General features: G+C 41.1%; 8 protein-coding genes and 2 pseudogenes across 8 annotated transcripts; 5 read left to right on the top strand and 5 right to left on the bottom strand.

Annotated features, from left to right (window-relative positions):
* Positions 1 to 1,489: 1,489 nt before the first annotated feature.
* Positions 1,490 to 3,401, top strand: LOC108815438 (uncharacterized membrane protein At1g75140-like; annotated as a pseudogene).
* A 325-nt stretch (positions 3,402 to 3,726) lies between these two features.
* Positions 3,727 to 4,511, top strand: LOC108817212 (protein BUNDLE SHEATH DEFECTIVE 2, chloroplastic-like). The gene is made up of 2 exons (XM_018589855.2): positions 3,727 to 4,248; positions 4,374 to 4,511. Exons 1-2 carry the CDS (start codon positions 3,971 to 3,973, stop codon positions 4,414 to 4,416), a joined length of 321 nt encoding a protein of 106 aa, XP_018445357.1. The 5' UTR covers positions 3,727 to 3,970; the 3' UTR covers positions 4,417 to 4,511.
* LOC108817211 (arabinosyltransferase RRA2) lies at positions 4,382 to 6,958 on the top strand. The gene is made up of 3 exons (XM_018589854.2): positions 4,382 to 4,481; positions 4,924 to 5,122; positions 5,554 to 6,958. The coding sequence occupies exons 2-3, from the start codon at positions 4,940 to 4,942 to the stop codon at positions 6,667 to 6,669; spliced, it is 1,299 nt and encodes a 432-aa protein (XP_018445356.1). The 5' UTR covers positions 4,382 to 4,481; positions 4,924 to 4,939; the 3' UTR covers positions 6,670 to 6,958.
* An 11-nt stretch (positions 6,959 to 6,969) lies between these two features.
* On the top strand, positions 6,970 to 9,455 carry LOC108818356 (J domain-containing protein required for chloroplast accumulation response 1-like). The gene is given in 8 exon segments (XM_018591314.2): positions 6,970 to 7,903; positions 7,987 to 8,342; positions 8,424 to 8,541; positions 8,624 to 8,673; positions 8,756 to 8,803; positions 8,879 to 8,956; positions 9,029 to 9,205; positions 9,319 to 9,455. Coding segments are annotated over 8 exon segments (1,788 nt in total). The 5' UTR covers positions 6,970 to 6,981; the 3' UTR covers positions 9,358 to 9,455.
* Positions 9,456 to 9,500: 45 nt separating this feature from the next.
* Positions 9,501 to 11,589, bottom strand: LOC108818358 (protein BRASSINAZOLE-RESISTANT 1). Its single transcript, XM_056990221.1, has 2 exons — positions 11,177 to 11,589; positions 9,501 to 10,551 (listed from the first exon to the last, which is right to left on the bottom strand). The coding sequence occupies exons 1-2, from the start codon at positions 11,441 to 11,443 to the stop codon at positions 9,817 to 9,819; spliced, it is 1,002 nt and encodes a 333-aa protein (XP_056846201.1). The 5' UTR covers positions 11,444 to 11,589; the 3' UTR covers positions 9,501 to 9,816.
* A 903-nt stretch (positions 11,590 to 12,492) lies between these two features.
* On the bottom strand, positions 12,493 to 13,751 carry LOC108816189 (pathogenesis-related protein 5-like). Its single transcript, XM_018588759.2, has 2 exons — positions 13,592 to 13,751; positions 12,493 to 13,296 (listed from the first exon to the last, which is right to left on the bottom strand). The coding sequence occupies exons 1-2, from the start codon at positions 13,641 to 13,643 to the stop codon at positions 12,605 to 12,607; spliced, it is 744 nt and encodes a 247-aa protein (XP_018444261.1). The 5' UTR covers positions 13,644 to 13,751; the 3' UTR covers positions 12,493 to 12,604.
* Positions 13,752 to 16,098: 2,347 nt separating this feature from the next.
* Positions 16,099 to 17,210, bottom strand: LOC108814795 (pathogenesis-related protein 5-like). Its single transcript, XM_018587422.2, has 2 exons — positions 17,057 to 17,210; positions 16,099 to 16,962 (listed from the first exon to the last, which is right to left on the bottom strand). The coding sequence occupies exons 1-2, from the start codon at positions 17,103 to 17,105 to the stop codon at positions 16,283 to 16,285; spliced, it is 729 nt and encodes a 242-aa protein (XP_018442924.1). The 5' UTR covers positions 17,106 to 17,210; the 3' UTR covers positions 16,099 to 16,282.
* Positions 17,211 to 17,835: 625 nt separating this feature from the next.
* On the bottom strand, positions 17,836 to 19,951 carry LOC108814798 (probable 1-acyl-sn-glycerol-3-phosphate acyltransferase 4). Its single transcript, XM_018587428.2, has 4 exons — positions 19,613 to 19,951; positions 18,658 to 19,270; positions 18,442 to 18,572; positions 17,836 to 18,370 (listed from the first exon to the last, which is right to left on the bottom strand). Exons 2-4 carry the CDS (start codon positions 19,218 to 19,220, stop codon positions 17,916 to 17,918), a joined length of 1,149 nt encoding a protein of 382 aa, XP_018442930.2. The 5' UTR covers positions 19,221 to 19,270; positions 19,613 to 19,951; the 3' UTR covers positions 17,836 to 17,915.
* An 894-nt stretch (positions 19,952 to 20,845) lies between these two features.
* LOC108814891 (30S ribosomal protein S9, chloroplastic-like) lies at positions 20,846 to 22,038 on the top strand. The gene is made up of 2 exons (XM_018587533.1): positions 20,846 to 21,273; positions 21,608 to 22,038. The coding sequence occupies exons 1-2, from the start codon at positions 20,923 to 20,925 to the stop codon at positions 21,893 to 21,895; spliced, it is 639 nt and encodes a 212-aa protein (XP_018443035.1). The 5' UTR covers positions 20,846 to 20,922; the 3' UTR covers positions 21,896 to 22,038.
* A 262-nt stretch (positions 22,039 to 22,300) lies between these two features.
* LOC108815435 (F-box/kelch-repeat protein At4g33290-like) lies at positions 22,301 to 23,522 on the bottom strand (annotated as a pseudogene).
* Between the last annotated feature and the right edge of the window lie 1,519 nt (positions 23,523 to 25,041).

Genomic DNA, 25,041 nt, shown 5'->3' with positions numbered 1-25,041 from the left:
GAGGCAGAATCAGAAGACTTCGTCTGAAGTTGACTGCTAAAATAAGCATGAAGTTCTGAATCTGGTCTTTGTGTTCAACTGGCCAACCAAGTTTATCCAAACCAGAGACAGGAGATGGCTGACTAGAGACGTTAGCAGCAACAGCAGCAGGTTTGGATCTATCAGGTCCTGGCTTTCCTTTCTTCCATCCCACGGGATACCCATGGAGTTTGTAACAACGATCGATGACATGACCAGTATTACCGCAGTGAGAGCAGATAGCACTAGACTTCTTGTGGAAAGCATTCAACGTTCCAGGTTGAGAGACGGAATCATTTGAAGTGCTACCAGAAGGAGTCAGTGCAGAGGATTGAGAGGGATCATTATTGACGTGAAACGCAGCAGGAGCAATCACAGAGTTAAACTGACGTTGGCTATCATCTGATCGAGGATGTTACATATCTCAGCAAGGTCTGGTAAAGGTTTCTTCATGATGATTGGCTGCGAATGATAGAGTACTTTTCATCAAGCCAGAGAGGAACTTGATGATACGGCTTCGCTCAACCTTTGCCTTAGCAGAACGTTGACTGACACAGTGTGAAGGTGTTACAACACAAGCACATCTCTGGTGGTTCAGCACCATCAAGGTTGTCCCAAAGAGTTTTGAGTGCTGTGTAGTATCCTGAGAGATCCAGAGAACCTTGACGAAGGTCTTGGATTTGTTGTATCAGCTGAAAGGTTCTAGGCAAGTTGGTTTTGTGAAAGCGATTGTGTAAATCATCCCAAATCTCAGTGGCGTCATCAAAAGATAAAATGCTACCATAGATCGGCTTTGTAACTGAGTTAAGCAACCATGATTTGACCATGCTATTACAGCGTGACCAGATGCGAAACAGAGGGTCACCTAACGCAGGACGGCGAAGAGATCCATCGACGAAAGCGATCTTATTCTTCGCGTCAAGAGCGATTTTCATGGCAGAGCACCACTGAGTGTAGTTGGATCCATCCAGCTGTACGGAAACGATCTGCAAGCCTGGATGATCGGCGTGGTGGAGGAACAGCGGAGAGTGAACGCTATCAGGGTTCATCACGGCGGCGAGAGCAAGCGAACCAGGAGACGGAGCTACAACGGCTTCAACAGGGGAAGCAGAGCCACGAACAGGGTTCGAGCTACCAGCACGTGTAAAACGACCGGTGCGACGACTACGACGGAGAGTAACAACCATCGTGACAAGAGCGACGATCAAAAGGAAACCCAGATAAAGTGAGAAACGAGATCTAACAGTGAAATGAGAAAGAAATCTCAAAACGGAGCTCGATCGAAACGAAAACGAAAGAGAGAACGATGTTGAGCTGAGCTCAACGCTCTGATACCATTTTAGTGTTTCAGATGAACAGAAATTGGAGCTTCTTCCTCAAGCAAACATGGAGAAAAGATGATCTCATGAGAGAGAAAGAGAGAAGAAGACGACAAATAATGAAACTTTCTGTTAGCATTAAAGTGTGACGAATGGGTCACATATATACAGTTGATACAATCATTCTGACCGGAACAAACCGGGTATAATAAGTTTAATTTACTAAACCGAAATACAATCAATTAGGCAAATAAACCAATAAGCTCGTTAGGAATCTAACGGAAGCAGTATCTAGACTAAACGCTAAGCTGTCCGAAACCAAGAAACACGAGATCAGTGTTAAAGAGAGCAGCGGTAAGAAGGCGTTTCCGGTGACGAATCACAGTCCTTTCTGGTCGGAGAGATTCGAGTTCACCTCCGCCGTGAAGCTAAACTCCGACGCGATCACGTGTATCAACGTGTTGCCGTTTAGAGACCACGAGGGTTTAAGCAAGTACTTCGCCGTCGGGGACTCGAGTGGGAGCCTCTACGTGTTTCTTGAGAAACGGCGACGTTTTGGTCGAGTTTTTCACCGGGTGCGATTCGCCCATCACCGCGATGGTTTCTTACGTGTATAGAACGAGAGCTTCGTGGTGACGGGTCATCAGAGTGGGGCCGTATTGTTGCATAGACTCAGAGAGGGCTCTGATTTGAGTTCTGCTTCGATGGAGAGTGTTGGTAGATTTGATGGCACTGAGGATGGTTTGGAAGTAACGCTATTAGAAGTGCATCACGTGGGTCGTGTTAGGTACATATTAGCGATTGATCTCACCGGAAAGCTCACGGTTTTCACCGAGAACAGAACGGTTCACGGCTCGGTAACCCCCGCGAGCAGACCACTCGTCTTCTCGAAGCAGAGGCTGTTGTTTCTCACCGAGACTGGCGCTGGTTCGCTAGACTTGAGAACCATGAAGATCAGAGAATCAGACTGCGAAGGTCTGAACAGCTCTCTAGCGAGAACTTACGTTTTCGACGCGTCGGAGCGGTCAAAGGCTTACGGATTCACATCGGAAGGCGAAGTCATCCACGTGTTGCTCCTCGGCGACGTCGCGAACTTCAAATGCAGAGTGAGGTCAAAGAAGAAGATTACTCAGATACTACAAGAAGAGCCCGTTGCGTTGCAAGCCATCAAAGGCTACCTCGTGCTAGTCAGCGAAGAGAAAGTGTTCGTATACAACGTATCGACACAACACTACGTTAGAACCACGGGACCACGGCTTCTCTTCCCCGCTGCGTTAGAAGATCTCAGGTCGACGTTCTTGAGACATCGATCTACAACCAAGTTTGTAAATAAGGTTGCTCCTTTGATAGCAAGCGACCGGGAGAAGCTTCTTGTGATGAGTTTAGGCGAGGGATACGTGGCTACGTACAAGTCAAAGCTTCGGAGTTCCAAAGGAGAAGTCAGCACGATGCTTTGGAGCAGTCCCGTCTTCTTCTTTCTACTGTTTTTATTCGGCGCGTGGCATTTCTTCGCTAAGAAGAAAGAGTCTCTCACGGCTTGGGGACCTGACGATTCTTCTTTCGCATCCTCTTCTTCTTCTGCAACAACAGAACGTGCTTTCTCTGAGCCATCGTCTAGGAGAAACAACGATGATCTGATGGATATTAGAAGAAGATATGTTTCTCCATCACGTTACCGTCCTGGAGCAGCAGCAGGTACTTATAGGTCAGTTGCTTCTAATGAACCGACCTCGAGAGCGACGGTTGATGCTACAAACTATAGAGCAACCGGGCAGGAGATGAAGTATCGTGGTGGGTCAGGGCTTGATTCTTCAGGTGGTGGGTTTGGTAATAGAAGAGAGAGTTTGTTTGGTAATAACAAAGCTTTAGACAACGAAAGTTGATGACTTTTTTTTTTCTAACGTTTTGCCACTTTTTTTTTGGTTACCGGTTAACGCTTGAAGTTTTTTTTTTTGTATTTTGTAACACTCCGGCGAGAAAATAATGTTTATACCGGTAGCTTTTTTTCTTTCTCCGGACACATCTTGTTTAGTCAAACTCTTGTAGAATTGAATCGTTGAGTAATTTTTTCTTGTCGCAAGGCAATCAAGTTCAGGATGAGATTGAAGATGACAGTTTTCAATATAGATTATAGTTTCAAGATCCAAAGATCTTAACAAGACCTCAAGACAGTAAGTCTTTAAGCTCCCCAACTGAAGAATGTGACACTGATTCTTAACAGTCTCAAAGTCATGGCCATGCTCCTGTTTTGGCTTTGTTATCTTGCAGCTTCAAAAGGACTAGGAAGATGTTATCCCGGTTCGGTTTGGTACTTTCGAATCCGGGATGCTATCTCGGTTTGTATCGGTTCTCCCTTTTATTGAAAGGGTAAAATAGTCAAAGCACAAAACTATAAGCCTCATCAATAATCTTCTCACACATTATCTTTCTTTCTTCCTCCCAAAACACACACAACGGACACAACACTCTGCAGGAGTCTGTGTTTACTCACATATTTGGCGGGAAAATAACTATCAAGGTTCTTCTTCCTGATCGATACATTAAGTGAAACAGAGGTGGTTGGTTATAGAAAAGTTTTATACGGAGAGCGCACTCAAGGTGTTCGACGTAATTCCGCAAAGAGACTATATAAGATGCCGCCACTAGAACCGATTCGATTCTTGAGGAACAGTGTGCTCGTAGTTCTTGGTGGGTTTGTGACCATAAACGTGGTTTCCGCGGCAGCCATTGGTGCTTTTCGACTCGCTACAGAAGAGAAACGGAAGAAGAGGGGGTCGGCTTGTGTAGCGTGTCGTGGGAAAGGGTTTTACATATGCAAAGTGTGCAAAGGGAACGCAACGATTGAATGGTCGCCATTGTATGATCCCGTTTGTATCAATCCATGTCTTTGCCCTACTTGCGATGGTCACAGGTATCAAAATGTCTGATGAAGAACATATCTAATTTTGGTTTCTGTTCAACAAAAAGAAAAGACGGATGGTATCAGATTGTGACAGAACTGAAAATCTGGTTTGTTTCTTTTGGTATTTATTGCAGGGTACAAAGATGTCTCAACTGCTTAGGGAAGGGATACTGGTGATTCTTTTGAGTCTTCCTTAGGGTTAGCTTATGGTTACATCATCTTTGTGATCATCTGCATAGAAGGTGACCTGGACTGTTGTAGTTAATTGGCCGTAACTTTATAGTTAGAACATGGAATATATATATGTTGAGTTAGCTACAACAATAGTTTAAAGAGTTTAATATAACCAGGTTAAGAGACAGTTGAGCATGCTTGTTGGAATCAATTTTGTTAATACAACAATATGTATTATATGCGTCATATGGCCGGCTTGGAACTTAGCTTTTATTTTTATTTTTGCTTATTTATTTCTCTTTCGTTCTGTATGTTAATATGACATTTGATCAAGATAGATTGTTGAATTAATTATTTGATACTAAATCTTAAGCTATTAAATAAGTACTGTAGTTAAGGAAACAAAATCAATCTTTTATAGTTTTTAAAAATAAAGAAAACACACAAGGATTTGAACACACAGAGGAAAGAATATCAACTTGGACTACTTGCTGCGTCTTCTCTTCTCAGAGAAACTCAAATAAATATGGCGGGTCGTAGAGGAGACAGACTCCATCAAGTCCGCGGATGTAGAATAGCGATCGCCATCCTCGTCGGAATCCTCATCGGCTGCATCTGCACCGTCTTGTTCCCAGATGGCTTCTTCAACTCGGGATCATCTTTTACAGTAAACGAGCAACGCCTTTCGCAATCAACGACCTCTTCTAAGGTACTTACTTACATCTCATGTATACGTTCACAGGTCATTGTCTTAGAAAGCTCTCGTTTCACGATGTGAATGTACTGAACAAGTTACATTCATTGAGTTGGTTTCTCTTAGGGAATGTGTTATCAGGGCTGGCCTTAGAGATTTATGTGAGACTTGAACCAATTATTGATTTAGCAACAAAATGATAAATACATAAAAAGCTGAATCTAGAACTATATTTGATAGTTGATGGATATGAAGATTTGAGTCTCTTTCTAAGTTCGTTTGTTTTAAGAATTCATCATCTTCATTGGTTACAAATTGCATTTTTTTGTTCAGTCGTTATCTTTAGGTCCATTATCTTGTACTTGTTTTGATGTCAAGTCCTCTGCATTCGAGTTTAACTAGTGAGTGAGATTCACCTTCTCTCTTTTAAAAAAAATCTTTTTCAGGTTGGACAGGCTTCATGTGAGTCGTCTGAACGGGTCAAAATGCTCAAATCAGATTTTGCATTGATCTCTGCAAAGAACGCCCAGTTGAGGAAGCAGGTCAGAGAGCTTACGGAAAAGGTACGGTTAGCTGAACAAGATAGAGAGAATGCAAGGAAACAAGTCTTAGTTTTGGGAACTGAGATCAAGGCTGGAGCTTTTGGAACCGTCAAGAGTCTCAGAACTAACCCAACCGTGATCCCTGACGAGTCTGTTAACCCAAGACTAGCAAAGCTATTAGAGAAAGTAGCTGTTAATAAAGAGATCATTGTGGTTCTTGCAAATTCAAATGTGAAACCAATGTTGGAGTTGCAGATCGCTAGTGTAAAGAGAGTGGGTATACAGAACTACCTGGTTGTCGCGTTGGATGATTCCATAGAAAAGTTCTGTCAATCCAACCAAGTTGCGTATTACACTAGAGATCCAGATAAAGCGGTGGACCTGGTTGGGAAAAGCGGAGGCAGTCACGCTGTCTCAGGGCTGAAGTTCCGCGTCTTGAGGGAGTTCTTGCAGCTTGGTTATAGTGTTCTTCTCTCGGATGTGGACATTGTCTTTCTTCAGAACCCTTTTGGTCATCTCTACAGAGACTCTGACGTAGAGTCCATGAGCGATGGCCATGACAATAGCACAGCTTATGGGTTCGACAACGGGTTTGATGAACCATCCATGGGATGGGCTAGGTATGCTCACACGATGAGGATATGGGTTTTCAACTCCGGCTTCTTCTACCTTAGACCAACTCTTCCTTCAATCGAGCTACTCGATCGCGTGGCAGACACGCTCTCCAAGGAAGATGCATGGGACCAAGCGGTTTTTAATGAGCAACTCTTTTACCCTTCGCATCCCGGGTACACTGGCTTACACGCTTCAAAGAGAGTGATGGATATGTACGAGTTCATGAACAGTAAGGTCCTTTTCAAGACTGTGAGAAAGAATCGTGAACTGAAGAAATTGAAGCCGGTGATTGTTCATCTGAACTACCATCCGGATAAACTCGACCGAATGCAAGCCGTGGTGGAGTTTTATGTTAATGGCAAACAAGACGCCCTTGATAGCTTCCCAGATGGTTCTGAACGATAGAGATATGAATGCTTGTTACGCAAGGTATCAAAAAAGAGAGAGAGAGAGAGAGAGAGAGAGAGGAAGAAGACAAAGAGAGTGTAAGGTTTTGGACTTATCTGTGTTTTATCCACAACAAAAGAAGACGTTTAGACTCTTCTCTGTAATAACGCAAACATCCCTTTTGTTTGTGGTTTCAAATCAAGTGAAACCCCACACTTACCCTGTCTTGTTTTTTTCTGAAGGATTTGTTTCAGCCTTGTCTTTCCTCTGTATTGTATTCCTCTCAGAGCAGTTCTCTGTTTTTTGCTCTGTCAAGTTTCCTTTTGTGCTATGCAGACATTTCCAAGCTCAGAAACCGTTCTACTACCCTCGACCTCACCACCTCTGCTGCGTAATCCCAGCGGTGATGACGTGGACATCGATTTCAGGGATGTCTTCGGTGGTCCGCCTAAGAGACGGTCCAAAGTTAACGAACTCGGTCGACATAGCTTCAGTGATACAGCTCTCAGGCGGCTTGACTTCATGGTCGACAACAGAGCGCTGGTCCCGCGAGATGACCTTTGGGATGGAAGTGACGAGAAGCCTGTTTTCGGGGAAGACACATCCATCCGCCGTCGTTTCACCGCTGACGATTTCTTCGACGATATTTTTGGAGCGAATGGATCTTCATCATCATCACCACTTCCGGGTTCCCGGATCCTTAGCCCGGCTCAGCCTATCCCTCACGAAGCCGAACCTCCTGCAAGACAAGTCAAAGCGACAGAGATTCCCACGTTTGGTTCAGCTACACGGAGTTCGAGCAAGAGCAATGAAACTGCCTCGAGCTCGCCTTTGTCAAGAACTTCCGATATGGCAGGCTCTGCTGCCAAATCAGGTCCAAAAGTCGTTGTTACTGGGAAAGGCAGGCAGTTTCACTTCTCCATCTACAAGTGGACTAATAATGGAGTTCCCGTTGTCATTTGGGGCAGTTCTAGATTGAGCTCTATGGCTAAAGCTGAGCAGACAGCACCGAGTGATTTGCAGTCTACTACTTTTGAGAAGGCTGGTAAAGATAAAGCAGGAGTTAGTGGGTTATCTGGTTTGACAGAGGAAAAGAAGACCTCGCAAAAGCGTCCTGGTGTTCAGAAAGTGGAGGAGAAAACAGAAATTGCTTCAACGTTGAAACATGCCTTCTCTGGGGATGTCTTGAAAGCGCATGAGGCTAGTGTGAAACCTCTACATTCATGTTTAGATGATAAGGATGAGAGGCAAGGTTAGTTTTTGAAACACATATACATGTGTTTGGTTGGTTTAGCTTTTCTTTTATGAACTTTGTTTTGGTCTTTGTCATTGCAGGTGAGGATATGGTGTGAGAGAGAGAAGTGAGAAAAGAAAAAATAAAATCTAAGAACATGCGAAGCTCTGCTGGAGATTCAAGAATCAAAAGGGAAGCACAAGACACCAGAAGTAGCCCGATGCCTGATAAAGCCAGCTTCGCAAGTACAGCCGCAGCACCAGAAGTTGGCAAAGATGGAGTCAAAGGAAAAGTGATGGACTTTGTTAAGATTTTTAGTCAAGGTGGGGAATCTCTTGGACAAAGCTCTAGATGGAGAGCTCCCGTCACTGGTATCAAGAAAGAGGGAGCTAATACCAAAGAAACTGTAAACATTTCTGATCAACAAAAGAAACCGATTCCAGAAATCCCAGCTATGGTACTTAAATCTGAAAACTAAGTTATTGCTACTGTTTCTTGGTTGTGATTCCTTGTTACCTGTAAATAAATCTTCTTGCAGGATCGTGACCAGAAACCTTCACAGGCAACTCAGAAAAAGGTTCCAGATCGAGTGAGTGTAAACAGTAATAAGCCTAGTGGTGCTACTGAGCAAGAGTTGAGGCAGGAATCCAGCACAAGTAAGTTCTTGGATTTGAAACCTTCTTTGTCACACTACAGAACGAAATGACATATGAGCTCACTGGTTTTTCCATCTATCAGCAAATACTACCTCAGAAGATATAGACGAGCCCATCCATGTTAATCTCCTGGTAAAGACAAACATTATGTACCATATAACCTCTATATGTTTGTGTTTATAGATGGGCGTGGAACTTGTAATGTACTGCGCAGGTGGAGGATATAACACAAGATGAGAAAAATGATGCTGAAGAAATCCAGGTAATACTTACTAGTGCAACTGCAAAGAGATATATACTCTGTTTCTGATACTTTATTCCTCATTAACGAATATAGAACATCGATGCTAAAATCCGAAAGTGGTCAAGCGGAAAGAGTGGAAACATTCGGTCTCTCTTGTCCACGCTGCAGTATGTAAGTATTCTATCAGAGGTAATATATTGTGTCTACCTATTTGCACCAAGTAATGAAGCATTACTTTGACAGATTCTTTGGCCCGGGAGTGGATGGAAGGCGGTTCCACTTATGGACTTGATAGAAGGAAACGCTGTTCGAAAATCGTACCAGAGGGCGTTACTAATCCTTCATCCAGATAAGTTACAACAGAAGGGTGCTTCTGACAACCAGAAATACACGGCTGACAAAGTTTTCGAGTTATTACAGGTTCTCTCTCTCTCATAAGCAAATAAATGTTTGTGATGATTCAAAAAAAAAAGAGTTGCAGGATCGTTTGAATCTAATTTCTTTTTTTTTCTTTTGCTGGTTCAATCTTGTAGGAAGCATGGGACCATTTCAACACTCTCGGACCGGTTTAAAGGAAGACCAGATCTTTAGTCTTTTAGTTCTTTACGTTATTTAGAATTGTACAGTTACGGTTCTGAATCGAGATGTTGCAGAGGTTTTAATAGTCACACACACACACAGGTTTACACAGTTCTTGTTTGTTTGTCGATGAGGCTTTTAAGAAATGATGAGACCCATTAATAAGGAATTAGCTTAAGACATGATACATCAGACAAGACAGCACACAACGGTTTCAAACATTTGTAAGGGAACATAATGATCATACATCTTTAACATTTGTTATCTACAAATAATGCTCTTTTGAAATTAAATTCATGAATTGGACAAGGACACCAACACTCCAATGCTTCCATGGAGAGAAGGCTTTGTGTCTGCATATATGGATAGTAACTGAGAATAACAAATGAGATTCCATAACGATCCAGAGATACCTGGAAGAAGAATAGCTTCTCCCTTCCAAGTGTTCAAAGTCAACCACGAGCCTTACCGTTTCCAAGTGTAAGCTCCAGATCCTCCATACCAACATCATGTATCATCTCTCCTTCCCATGGCTTAACTCGGCTATTCTCAAATTTAAACTCAGAGCTTTGACCAATCTCTTGAAACGCAGCAGCATTTGGAGACATCATCTGAGGCACAGGGGGTTTCACAAGATTGAAGGTAGGAGATGTTGGCACCACAGAGCCAGAGAAAGGCTGCTGTTGAGCAAACTTCTGAAAGCTTATCCAATGACCAGAGTCAACAGTTGACGCATCAGACTCATCACATTCAGGTATAGTAGCCGGAGCATGAAACTGGCGATGATGAGTGGGACTAGCGGGTGCAGAAACCGCATAGAAAGGGTAGTTAAAAGACGCCATTGATTGTTTAGCGTTGGCCATTGACTGCTTAGCAATAGTATCCCAGTTGGGTAAAGGTTTAGGGTTCTTGGAAGTTGGAGATGAGAGCGGCGGAGTGACGGGGCAGCTGTTTGAGATTCTGAGGGAAGGAAGAGAGGATGGAATGCCACCGTTTCGGAGGAAGGGGAAGAAGGTGGAGCTGTTGTTGTTGGGTTCACAACGAGAAGGACTGGGGAAAGATGAGGAAGAAGGGCTGACTTGGTAAGAAGGAATGGGACTTTGAAAGGCAGAAGAAAGAGGGCTTTGGTTTTGAGATGAGTAAGGATACGACGTCCCAGCTATCTCACCAGGTAGAGGCTTGCATCCCTGTTGACTCAGATGAAACAAACAAACAAACAAACAAACAAAGTCAGACTCAATCAGACATGCTTAATAGTTCAAGAAAGCAGAACTACTCAGAAAACTAAGACAACTGTTTTAGACAACAAAAAACTGCCAAAAAAGGACCAATGTCATGAGGTTCCGACATGTTTGTGGGGCTTTTGTCCTAACGAGCATTAGTTATAGAACCAAATCAGCGGTAAGGAGATAAATGCATAGACTTTGGATTCAAGTAAAGACTTTAAAAAGCATGCTAATAGCTCAAGAACGCCACTGAACTGCAATTGTTTCAAAGATTTTTAAATCACCAGAAAACTTAGACAAGAAGTTGAGGTTCCGACATGTTTTAGAACTGCTTCTTACAAAAAAACACATTATCACTCTGAGATTAGTAATAAATTTTTTTTGCTAAATTAGCATTTAAGACATGTTTTAACTTTTTAGGACATTAGATCCGTTTAAAGACATGATCTTTTAATCTAAAGAAGGCTCGAAGCTAAGATTTGTGATCGAATCAGATTCAAGCCCGCATTTGAAAGTCATCAGATTTCAAATATCTATACAAGAGATAAGATCAGATCTGAAAAAAAAAAAAGATAGGGGAATTGACCTTGCGATAAGTGGTGCCATCTTCTTCAACAACCCAACCAGCTTCAGAACAGAGAGCCTTGAGGACCTCATTGTTATCGCAATGTTTTGGGAGATTGTAATCGCCTTGTGCTCTTAGCCCTGTGTATATCTTCGCTGCCACGGCTCTTCTCCTCCTCTCTCTCCTCCGATTGTTCTCCCTCTCTCTCCACGACGGTTTCCTCCTTGCTGCTGCCGCTGCAGCTGCAGCTGCTGCTGATGTTGTCGACGTAGCTCCATCTGACGTCATCCTCTTCCCTCGAGCTTTGATGAGGTGAGGAGGGTGAAGATTGTGTGAACGTGAGACTGGAGAAGAAGAAGGTAGTGCTCACGAGGAATACGCTTTTTTTTTTTTCTTCGCTGGAATCGAAGAAGAAGAATCTCTCTTTCCTTCTCGAAATTAAATTATTAAAAAACAAAACATTAAAAAAGAAGGTATTAATTGGGTTTGATTTTGGGTTGGGCTATTAATAAATCAGTGTTTTTATTATTGATCGTCCCACATGGCCTTACATATTTGGAAGGGTGAGATTTGCTAGGGCGTACGCAGCTAGATGTGGGGTTTCGTGGAGAGAATAAAGAACGCGTCGTATGAAGCGTGGGTAATTGTCGAAGTGTGTATGACCTGTTGAGACACAGTGGAGCAACTGAAGTCAACAAGCTGCAATAACTAAAGCTCCTAAATACACTAAACAATCTTCCGTGGGTCACATATTCTAACCATTCCATCGCCTATAAAGTTGCGTATAGTAGTAGTTAAGAGCATGTTTATAGGGGGCTCTTAGTGGGTTGCTAATTAAGTTCTGTCTCTTTTAGTATTGGGTTAACAGTATATGTTGTTATTGCTCTCTCATGTCAATACATAAACAACCAATGACCTAAATCTAAAAGAAGCCCCAGTGGTGGCCCTGAAGGGAAGCTATGGAAGCATTGGCTTCCACCCCTTCATATTATTTACTAAATTTCGGCCATTTATTTTGAAGTTGTCTTTGTGTAGTAGTTTACATATCATTGTTGGTAACCATCTAAGTCATAAGTTCAATTCTTGATAGCAGCCTTTTTAAAAGTTTTGCTTACGGTCATTCAAAAATCGAAAAACAGGACCGGTGATGGAAGCCCTATAATCTCTAATTACGCATCCATATTTAATTGTCCAGATACGGATTTGTTAGAATGTAAATATGTTTTGCAAAAGATATCAAGTATTTTATAAGACTTAAAAGGATACAAATGAAAAATCAACAATGCAAAGGAAATGTGTGTACCAACAAAGCGTAGTTGCAACTGCATATACGCTTAGACAAATCTTTTTTTTTTTTTTAAATAAGAAGAAGATGTACAAAGTCATAAAACATTCCGTGCATAACAAACAAAAGACAAACCCAACCGGAATCTAAATCGAATATCCGGTTCAAGACCGGGTAGGGCAGAAAGTGATCAAGTAGTTAGCCCCGGAACAAGTGAAAGTACTTGTCGCATCGTCATAGGCGTAACTGTAAGCGCTAGGACAAGCGTTCTTAAACATGGCCGAGTAATGCGTCGGAGAACAAGTTTGCGGCGTCGAGTGAGCACCCGTACAACAGAACTCCGGCGAATTAAACGCCGCGCAAGCGCTCTTACACGCCGCGATGATTCCCGTACGCGGATCCACGATCCGAAGCTCGTTAGGGCAAACACTGTTGACGTCGGCGACGCAGCCTGCGTATTTGCAGTCGCCGGAGCCTCCTTGCGGTTTGATCCCCATCTCGACGTTGTAACCGTCGACGAGACTCACGTCGTAGAAGTCCTTGCCGGAGACGCCTGATCCGACGGTGAACTCGGCCAGAGTGGTTGGAGGAACTCCGCCGCCGATGCATTTGAGAACGCCGCCGCAGTCTCCGGTGACGCAGTTGCCGTGTCCGGAGGAGTCGAAGTTGCAGCCGGTACGAGCCCAGAACCGGCCTGACCATCCCGGAGGAGCGGTTAGCTGCTGGGAAGCGCCGGGAGTGAGGGGAAAACCGCCGTCGCCGAGGGTGTTGCTGTTGCCGGAGAGGATTCCAGGCCAGACGGTGTAAGGACAACTGTTCTGTAAAGTGAAGACGGTGGCGGAAACAACAATGCCATCTGCAATTTCATTACACAAACCGAAATGACTTTTAATTACAATAACAAATAAAAAAAACGAAACTTTCTGAGAATTATGTTCAAAAAAAAAAAAAAAACTTTCTGAGAATTATAGTTCAATCGACGACGTTAAACTAATACTTTTCCACAAAGGGAGGTAAGGAAACAATGTTTGGAACTAAGATTCTTTTTAAAACAGATGAAACGATGTAAACTGTAATAGCGACAAGGCAAAGAGAAGACTTGGAAACAGAGAAGAAACCAAAAAAATAACAGAGTGTGGTTTTGTTGTTACTTGTGATGAGCATGAAGAAGAGAAGAATGTGAATACTGGAGAGGTTCGCCATTTTTTTCTGTTTGTGTGTGTTATGTGATGATGCTTTGTGATGGTGATAATGATTGCCAATTACCCGCACCGATCCTCTTTTTATAAGTGCTGGTTCGAAGGTAGTGGCGTTAGTGCTATAATGTTTCATTAATTGTAACTTTTGGAAATACTGTATTTACTATTTATGGTTGAAAGAAAAGGATTAATTTTGGGAATAGTCTTTGTGCCGTTCATCTGATTTTGTCTCTGTCAATTTTTTATTTACTCTAATTGGTTTATTCGTGCGTTAATTTGGTGTGAATTTAGTTTACATTTACGTTTCAAAAACAAAAATAAAGTGGGGATCATTATTACGGTGACATGCTGTGGTGAAAGAGCATGCCCTAATTATTAACTGCTCAATAAATCAGAGACGTGAAGAGAGACGACGTACGTGTGTATTAACCATTTTCACACGTTCGCAGTAAAATTCGTTAAAGAAAAATAAATCACAACATCCCCCGCGCTAGTAGAAACTGTCTTCCATGATCCAATCTCTTTTGTTGTTCCTTTTTTTGTTTTTCTCTTCAATTGGTAAATTTATGGGAAATTTATTTATCTATAGTATTCTTAATGTGATCCGCTAGTTATATGAGATTTGATCTTTACAAAAATCGACGATAGATTTAACATCTGTTTTAGTGGTAAAAGAAAAGAGCAAAGAACTAATTAAACATGTTTAAATTCGTGTTTTCATGAAAGGGCTCAGAAATAGGAAATTTGGATTGGATCAAGTTCATGGAACTTTACCAACTTTGTGTAGGAAAAATAAGTTATAATTGGTCTAAAACCGTGACGATTAGTTTTCCTTGAACCAGAGGAACATATGTTAGGGTCGTTTCATTATGGATAATGTTAATTAATAGCCAACGTTCTTTTAGGAACTCAAGATTACAAGGTCCAGCCGAGCTTAAGCATTTACACGGTCATGGTTGTCGCTTTATCAGACACCTTTTTTTTTCTTTCTGTGGTGTTGATTTATATTATTATCAAGAGGAATACATGGTAGAATAGTGGGTGAGATACTGAAACCGGCGGAGAACATGGAAATCACCGGAAAAATTATGTTGATGTTTATCAAACATAATAGCTACTACAATTTTATAGGAAACAAGGTTTATAGGTTTAGTTAAGTGGGTTGATATGAATTATGACTATCAAAATGTGAAAAAGGTAAAAGAAAAGAAGAAGGATCAACCAAAAGTTCAAAACTAACCTGATCTCACTTGCACCTGCTCAGATAAGGAGATAAGATGACATGATGCATGCACAAAACAGGACATGCTATATATGTTATGTTCTTTCCTAAAAGATGATCTAATGGAGCAGTTATATATAGAGCACACACACGAGCAACAGACTTCTTTTCTCTCTCTCTCTCTCTCATCATCTGCAAAAAAGGTAACATCCTTTTGGGACCAAAGTGGGTTCTATATGCTTCTTTCATCACCGACAAAGTTTTGTCCAGATAGAAAATTCTTCTTCACCTTTTGACAACAACAAGGGTAAATTACCTTGTGATTTGTCTTAACTCAGTGAACACAAAAAGTTTCACATTCCCAATACAAAATCTTTAATTTACACATGACAACCAATTAATTTTAAGTAGTTTTGACTAGCAAATCATAACAATTTTCTCATAGTTTTGGAAAATTTGAATATCAAGTTTTAACAACTTCCTAATTCATGCAAATCCATATATTAGGTTCAATACATCTCTCTCAAATTCTCTTAAATCTTCCAACCCCGGAGATAGTTTTGGTCAAGATCTAGTTTTCCTTTTTTTTTTTTTGATCTAGTTTTCCTTTAACACAGGGTTTCACTCGTATTTGTAAGATCTAATTATGAGAGCCAAATAATGAGCTTGACATTCCTTTCTGTCTATTAGTTTAGTCTAATACTAATATCGAACATACATCTTACCTCTTAAAAGCACCAATTTACAATATAATCTTTGCCGTATCAACCTATTTTCCTACGGTTTAGATGATTTGTACAATAATATCTTTGATTCATGTAAGTGGATTTGGGAACGAGAAACAATCGATCAACAAGACTATAACAACTTTTCAAAAGTTCAAAGAAGATGCATTTATTATGGTACAATATGAGTGCACTCGTCACCTGCACAGAGAAGGTAACATCTTTTTGGGACAGTGAGTTCTGTGCTTCTTCCATCACCGGCAAAATTTTGCTCAGAAGGAACACCTTTTGACAAACAATAAGAGTTAACGACCTATTGTTGTTTCTAACTCAGTAACCACCACAAGAGTTTAGTTTCACAGTTAAAAAGTTTTGTTGCTCCATCACAGTTTTGAAGGAGAAATGCTAACCGTGGCATTTGCAAACACATAAATCAGGTTTGACCACAACCAAATGAGATTAAAGACACAAGTCAAATGCAGTATGTGAGTTTCTTAATTAAGAACAGTATGTAATGCAATTATTTATTTTAATAGATATGCCACAATACAAATCACAGCTGAGTGTAACAACTGATCAATATACGTAGGAAAATCTTATTTTTAAAAAGTGGAAGAAGATATTCATCTTTCCGTGTATAGCAAGCAAAAGAACCCTAGCAACCCGATCTATCAAAAACCGGAGCTCTGGTTAAGTTCAGGGGCAGAAAGTGATCAAGTAGTTAGCTCCAGCACAAGTGAAGGTACTCGAGGCGTCGTCATAAGCGTAGCTGTAAGCAGTAGGGCAAGCGTCCTTGAACTTCCTCGAGTAATCCGTGGGAGAGCAAGTCTGCGGCGTGGAGTGAGCTCCCTTGCAGCAAAACTCATCCGTTTTGAACGCCGCGCACGCGCTTTTACACGCCACAACGTTCCCACCGTCGATGACGCGAAGCTGGTCAGGACAAACCGCGTTGAGGTCGGCGACGCAGCCCGTGTACTTGCAGTCTCCGGATCCTCCTTGGGGTTGGATCCCCATCTTGACGTTGTAACCGTCGACGAGGCTCAGGTCGTAGAAATCTTTGCCGGAGTCGCCTTGGATTGTGAACTCAGCCAGAGTTGAGGGAGTGGCTCCGGTGACGGTGCATTTTAGGGAGTTGCCGCAGGCTCCTGTGGCGCAGCTGCCGTGGCCCGACGAGTCGAAGTTGCATCCCGTACGACCCCAGAACCGGCCTGACCATCCTGGTTCGTTTGTAAGCGTGAGCTGCACGGAAGCGCCTGGATCCAATTGAAACCCGCCTTCGCCGAGGGTGCTTCCCTTTCCGGCGAAAGTTCCCGGCCAGACGGTGTAAGGACAGCTGTTTTTCAGTGTGAAGACGGTGGCGGAAACAGCAACTCCGCCTGCATATTTTCAAAACACAAACCAAATCATCAAAAAGGAAATAAAGACATAAGTGAAAAAACAAAAACAAAATGTATTTGTTGTTGTTGTTACCTGTGATGAACATGAAGAAGAGAATGTGAAAGCTGGAGAATCTTGCCATGTTTTTTTTTGTATTGGGTTCTTGTGTGTTATGTGTTGTTCTGAGTGTTGATGAATGTCAGTGGTATGATCCTCTATTTGCAGAGTACAGATTCTAGGTAGTGACGTAGTGTGAGCAGAGACTTTGAAAGAGGCATCAAAGACTTCTCCTTCTTCATCTTCATCAAATTTAAAGGCCCATAATTAATGAGAACGGTGCACATTTTCAGCAAAGCAGAACCGGGGAATGGGTTGAGAAGACTGACTTAAGACGTTGAAATCAAAGTTCACGAAACTGAACCAACTCTGTGCCGGAGAAAAATAGGAGTATTTAAACCTACCGTGAGGATTGGGTTTCCTTGACATATACGATTTATTTATCTGTTTTGGTGACTTTGTAAATTCTAATGTAAAGGGGTTAAGAAGACCGACTTAGACTCAAGAGCTATACGGTGATGAAACATGTATATGGTTTCCACTGGACACGTTGGAGTGGGTTTGATGGAAATAATCAATAGGTGGATCTATCTCTATAAACACTGTTTGGTTTTAGGTTTCTCAGTGAACACAAGATTTTACAGCTCCAACGATCAACTTCCCTTTGCTCAATGACATTTTTTGGAAGAATTGACTTAACTGCTCACAGTGGCCATTGCAACTTTGACACAACCATAATAATGTAAATAAAGATACAACTTAATAAGAAACTGAAAGATTAAAAAAAAAAGAAACTAAACAATGAAAAAGGCAGCTTTGAAAACTTGTCTGCCTGTAAATTTCTTTGATATTATTTCTCTGTATGTAAAGGAAAGAACTGTATGTACAACATGAGTTAGTGTTCTTTTCCTTCTTTACTAGAAGAATCTCCTCTACAACAGCCAGCAAGTGGTGAAGGTCGGAACTTGTAATAAGTAGCAAAAGATAAATACGTAAAGCTCAGACCAACATAGGCTTTGAAACAGCTATGTGAATACAAGGTCAGATAAATAAACAGCCCTGTCAAAGATATCACCACTCCAAAAGTGGCAACGCATTTCAAGATAGAGAGTTCTTCTCCTCCTCCTTGTCTTTGATTTGGGAACTGACCCTGAGCATTGAAACCGGATAAGAGTTTGTCCTTTAACTGAAACGAATCCATTAACCAAGCAGAAGACTCTGCATCGTTTGCTGGAATCTCCTTAGCTAGAACTCTCCGAACGTGGATATGAACTTCTGAAGGTTCAGTACCGAATACATTGTCCATGAAAGATGGGCAGCGAGGCTTGTATGCGATAGTCAGATCATATACTGCATAATAGTCAAAGTTATGAAATATACTTTTGAGATACTATTATTATTATAATAAAGGAGACGCATACCTGCATCCAAAGAGTTATGTAGAGCTTCAAAGCAAACGCTAAAGCCCTTTGTCTTTGGTAAAAGTACGTTAGATAGTGCTGGAAGACCAGCCTCAGCTGCAAACTTTTGGCTTCTCTTGCACTTCTCGTCGCTGCATATAATCAAAGTAAGAGATCTCTAAGTGTTGTTGACGGTACAGATTCATTAAATAATGTAAAATCAGATATATAGTATACGTGAAGTCTGTTCCTTCGGGGAATAGAGCAAGCCACAAGGGTTCTCGAGGATCTTTAAAAGTCGAAAGCATTTGAAGCATAACAGGCTCATCAACCTCACGGTTCCTCTCCACAGGGATAAACTCTAGGATATGAAACCCCCATCCGAAAATAGGCAGCCTCATCAAGCTGCTCTTGAGGACGTACTTGATGTAGCCGAGGCAGCCTTTCCTCAAGGCGATGTTCCAGAGATACATCCAGTCCACCTCCGTCCTGTGGTTTGCGATGAGAAGGACGCGTTTCTCCACGGGAAGGGTGTCTCCGGAGAAGATTACTGTTGTTCGGTTGACCGTTTCGAAGAGGTAAGGCCAGAGAGCTAGCCAGTGACCGAAGATGAGGGATATGGATTTCCTGGATTGGTGGACGCTTAGGAGGCGTAAGGAGAGAGCGAAGACGGGTGAGAAGTAGATGAGGAACATGAAAGCGGTGGAGAGGAAGATGAGTAAGATGATGAGACCCCTTAGGATCCTAAGCGGAGTCAAGGGGCGGTTCTTTAAGTTGTCATAGTCCCCGCTAACTTCCATCTTTTTTCTTTTCTTTTCAGACAACACCTCCTCAAGAGTCGAGACAAAAACTGCAGAAATGAGAACAAAAACATAACTGAGTGAGTTACAAAACATAACTGAGTTTCATGGGTCTCCAATTCAAAACCAAATTGGTATAACATTTGTTTCGTTATTTTTCTTTTGGTCACATTAAAACAAGCCAATAAACGTAAACGATTGTCTAATCAATTTGACTATTTCAATCAGTATTCCAAATTGGGAAAGACTTGTGGATACACCAACTGATTTTTTTGAAAAAATTAGATCCCCCCACGTGATCAAAGAGCAAGAGAAGTACACTTATGTCGGGGGAAGAAAAAAAGGAAGCAAAAAAACAAAATCTAGAGAGAGAGAGAGGATAATGAAAGTACCTGGAGAAGGGAGGTAGAAGCAGTTGGTGAAGAGGGAAGATGATGATGATAAACGTTAAAAAGGAACAGAGGAATGGGAGAATTTTAACCAAGTTTCAGAGAAGGATTCGTTTTTTTTTTCTGGTCGGATCTTAACAAAGAGGGGTGGAATGATCAGAGAAGGTAGGGTGTATAGTAAATCCGGCAATCTGATTGGTTGAATACGAATAAAGGTCCAAAGGCGCGCCGAAGACAAAAAATCTCAGAAAGCTGACACTTACGACCGACCCACCCTATACAAATCCTCTTTGGCCACACTCCAAGCGTCAAGCAACGCCAACCTCTTGTAAAACATTCTCGCTTTTTTTTAATTTTAGTTGTACCAAAAAAAGGAAAAAATAATAATAACACCTTTTCGTAATTTATTTAAAAATTAAATCAACACGCTTGCCTCTTTCTTATAAAGCTTGGATCTAATCAAACTTTTAGATCTAAGTTTTTTCTTTAAATTGTATATGGACTATGGAGTCTGTCTGACCCACATGCTCAATTGTTTTCATGCATGCTACATACATGCGGTTGGCAAAACAACATCTAAATTCATGTTTAAAAAATGCTGAAAAAGTACCTTTTCCAAGCGATCGTGTATATGTAGTTCCAAAGGTATGCATTTTTATTGATTTCTTAAGTTTGTAGACTTATATGTTTTCTCTAGGGGTTATTAAAGAAAAGTCTCTTGTCCTAAATAAAAATGGACTCATTAAATTAGCAGACTGAAGATACGTTCTTTTTTTTTTTTTTGTAGATATATTAATGTTTGGTGAAATCATTGACCAAAAGTAAACTCCATTAAAAGTGAACAGTAGACCAAACCTTATGAGGATGTGATTGATCAGCTTTCAGAGGTAAAAATATTATCTCCTTTGATTCGTCAACTTACAGTAGAAGTGATTCTATTGCGGTCCATATATAGAAAGTGATAATTCTATCTCTCAAATTTTATGCTAGCGACGAGATTTTAAGGCATATGAATATCTGTTGATCAGATGAAGCTATCAACATGATTTGTCACCCAAAAAAAAAAATGACTTATCTCTGTGTGTGTTTGTTAATGGCTTTGCACAACTACAAATTGATCGATCGCTATATATTTTGCTGAACGAGCTACATTTAAAGAAATGCCAGAAGCCCATTAATCTGATAACATTAATAAGCCCAGTGGGCTGATTACATCACTTGTAGAGCCCACGAGCCGGTGCGTAATCTTTTCCCCTTATCATCATCTTCCTCTGTGCGGATTGGATTCTCCAGCAACACAACACAACACAACAATGGCGTTATCGGTTTCAAACCTCGCCTCTTCTCTCTCGTCTCTCTCTTTCTCCTCCCAAGTTTCTCAAGGAAGAACCACCCTTTCCGTCCCCCAGACGAACTCGGCGTTCTCACTGCCGGCGAAATCAGCTCGCCGCGCTTCTCTCTCAGTTACCGCCACGGTGGCTGCTCCCGCGGAAGTATCGGAGGATTATGATACAATGGAGCTGAAGAAGTACGTGAAATCTCGGCTTCCGGGAGGTTTCGCAGCTCAGAAGATCATAGGCACGGGGCGGCGTAAGTGCGCCATCGCTCGAGTTGTGCTCCAAGAAGGCACTGGCAAAGTTATCATAAACTATCGCGATGCCAAGGTAAAAACTTATCTATTTTCTCCTACATTGCTTTTTTTTTTTTTTAATTCGTTTATTACAGAATGATGCTACAACTGTTTCTGTTGTGTGTTTGCTTAAACTGACATTATGTCGTGTAGCTGTCTGAACCATTTAGTAGTATAAATTGTTACTTAGGCGTCCTAAATGTTAACAATATCTTAAAGTGCTGTTTTATAACACACTCTTTTAGACTAGATTATTATTGTTAAAAGGCTCTGATGGGGTAGTTTTAGCAAATTGTTTTATGAATGTGAATTAGTTTAATCAGTACCAGGTGATAATACGATGATGCTCTCGTCCTGTCCTTTTTCAGGAGTACCTTCAGGGCAACCCACTGTGGCTTCAATACGTTAAAGTGCCGTTAGTGACACTTGGTTACGAGAACAGCTACGACGTGTTTGTGAAAGCTCATGGAGGCGGTCTCTCTGGTCAAGCTCAGGCCATTACTCTCGGAGTTGCTCGTGCCCTCTTGAAGGTAAGTGCTGACCATAGATCGCCTTTGAAGAAGGAAGGTTTGCTCACTAGAGATGCAAGAGTCGTTGAAAGAAAGAAGGTTGGGCTCAAGAAGGCCCGTAAAGCACCACAATTCTCCAAGCGTTAAAGGGAACCCTTTTGTTTTTGTATTATTTATTTGTTGGATCATCCTTTGCCTCCACTTTCTTTTTCTATGTTCATGTGTTGATGAACCAATCTCTGTTTTGATTGAATATAATGCAAATCCAGAGAGTGAGAATTCATTGTTTACATCAAAAAGTCATTCTAGAAAAAGAAAAACTAAACTGAAATAGAACAGCAAGTACAACTCGAAAATCTAGCATTTTTAAGCTTATTTAAAAAGGTGTTGTTTTAAGCTTATTTTAAGCTCATCCAAGACGGACAATGATAACAACCTCTTGGTAGTTACTTAATAAAATATGGAGCTTTCGATGTAAAAAAAAATAATATAGTATAGTTCTCTCTGTTTGAAAAAAAATGAAAAAACTAAAATTCTTGTTCATATATATGATCATTTCCTTGTGTGTTTGATTCGCTTGTTATCATATCTCAACATGTTCCCATCATAACGACGCTTCTCTGAACTACTTTTGTGTGGCTTGATCTGCACGAAACTTGGAACATAAGGGCACACAAGTGGCCGACACTCTTTGCATGAAGGTTTTCCAAGATCCAGTTCTCTAAAGTATCCATCCTCTCCAAAGACGTTCACTGCGTATTTACCAAAAAACACTGCGAGTTTCTTCTCCTCTTCAACAAAGAAACCTCCATCTGTCCTGATCAAGCCAGTAAGTGGTCCCATATCCACTCTCAAGAACTTGCTCCACGACACCTTTTGTTCATCAATCTTATCACTGATCCATATATCTATCACAAGTGTTTCACTGGCATGAATTAAAACCGAAAGCTTCTCATCTCTCACACAAGACAGACTCACAAAATATTTATGCCAAAAATATTCCCCTAGCGGTAGACTTTGAAGCCCTCCAAATCTGATTCTTGAAATCAAAACAGACAATGTGCTTGATCAGTCCCCATGAGTCCATAACGCACCAGTAAGTGTTTCCCTTGATAGAAACGCCACGGTCACAAAACTCCTCTATACCCCTAAAGGCACTACAACGATGTTGCGTCCATGAACTAGAACAAAAATCGTAGGTTTCGTATTTTTTTGTATGATGAAAAGTCCCCGGTTGTAGCATCCGTAAACCTCAAGATTTTGTAGTGACGACAAGAATACTCCTCGTACCCGAGAGCGTACTTGTACTTGGCCTGTACGTAAGCATCTGGTGGTGCTTCTCCTATCCATCTTGTTTCCCCCAAACAAGGGTTCCAAACCACAAGTCTCTCGTCGTCTTTCAGGATGCATAGTAACAAACCATCACAGTGAAAGACTTGAGATATCTCGACTTGTTCATGGGTTAGGCACGTAAGTTTACCTAGACGCTTTGCTGATGGGTTTTTGTTGACGACGACGCTCGTTAGATAAACATTATGATCCATCGTCATGATCATCTTAGACTCACCTGACTCCCTTGCTTCTTCTGATGTTACTTTAACACTATGTTCCATAGTCTTTGCAAACCTTCGATAGCATGAAGCGTTCCAATCTTTGCATGTTGATCGTACTGCTCTTGTAGAGTCCACGGGAACCCTAGATAAAATCTCATCTAGCAAGTCATCCGGAAGATCCAACATCGTCATCATAGTTTTCAAGTTGCAAACACACCCCTCGAAACCCTATTTACGTTTCCTTTCTTATTCACCAAGGTGCATCTTTTATATAATGGAAAGACTAAAAAAAAACCTATAAAAACTGGCCCAGTTATACATGGGCTTGAAACTTTTGGTTCTTTCAAAAACAGGAAAGAACAATAATCATGGTCTCAATCTCTCGTATCTGAGGCTCGGATTAATAGTCACTAAATTGTTGAAAACACATAATTGTGAGGAACGCACACACACTTGTGTGTATATAACTAACTATGTATTATCGTAAAAGAACACACTTTTTTGGAATTGTGATCTCTAGCTTTCTCTTGAGTCTTGGTCTCCTTGTCATCATACGGTTTGCCACGTGTGAGACAGTGATCAGATGCATACAGAAAATGAAAACCGAGATTAAGCTGGTTTAGCTGAGAATGGTGATGCCAATGTCAGGTATGCGAGAGCTTACCCACTTTGACTCTTTCCATGCATTTTCTCTTGCTGCTTCCTCTGTTTTCATTTTGTTCTTCCATTCTTTAGCTCCTTGTAACTTTTGTTATTTTGTTTTTATTTTGTTTTGTACTTGGATGCCAAAAAAAAATGCTAAATGTATTTCAGTATTAACAGTTTCCATGATATTGAAGGGTCAATTTTCAAACGAAGTTATTACGTTATTAACAGTCAGCATGATACCATATAAAAACATGACTTTTATTAATGTTCTTCTTCTTCTGGATCTACTACCAGCACCGGACCAAATATTTTGGTTTTCTTGGTTATCTATGAACAACTTAAGTGTGTCAGTGTATGTACGTCACCTAATGTATATTTGTATTTCTGAATATTTCTATGAAAATATAAGTTAAAACAGTTGCGTATCTTTTGTCATATCGCTATCCTTTCCCTGCACCACTTCGCTGCCACAATACGACGAGTGAAACAAAAGTAAAATATTGGTATCCAAGTGTCCTTCCTTCGATTAAACCGAGGTCACCAAATCTGTCTGCAAGTAAGTATATGCATACACGATTATGAATCTACATTATTGCTAATTGCTTCTACTTCCTCTTATTGGAAAGAAGATTCCACATCGGAAATATGAAAGGGATTTGGGCCACTCTACTAATTGCTAATTGGTTTTAAGTTGGAAGTCCAAAAAACTTATCATGGTATCAGAGCCGGTCCAATACTCTGACCTTTTAATCCGGCCTGAACAGTGGCCCGATCAACCCATTAGCTGATGGCCCAGAGAAGGCTCAATTCTTCGAGATAGCTAGAAAAAGAGCATTATCTCGGAGGGGTATGATGGATTCTGCGAGATTAATGGTTATACGCACTATTATCTCGAGGGAGGGTATTGGAAAGAAGATCCCACATCGGAAATATGAAAGGGACATTAGTAATATATAAGGGACTTGGGCCACTCCACTAATTGCCAATTGGTTTTAAGTTGGAAGCCCAAGAAACTTATCACCTCTCTATAAAATAAGATGTTTTAGAGAAAATTTGATATTTCAAAATATAAAATATTTTGATTTAAGTCAC

Source organism: Raphanus sativus, chromosome 7 (genome assembly GCF_000801105.2).
Source record: "Raphanus sativus cultivar WK10039 chromosome 7, ASM80110v3, whole genome shotgun sequence".
NCBI lineage: Eukaryota > Viridiplantae > Streptophyta > Magnoliopsida > Brassicales > Brassicaceae > Raphanus > Raphanus sativus.
Note: the sequence above shows the minus strand (reverse complement) of the source record. Positions and strands in the feature narration are given on the sequence as shown.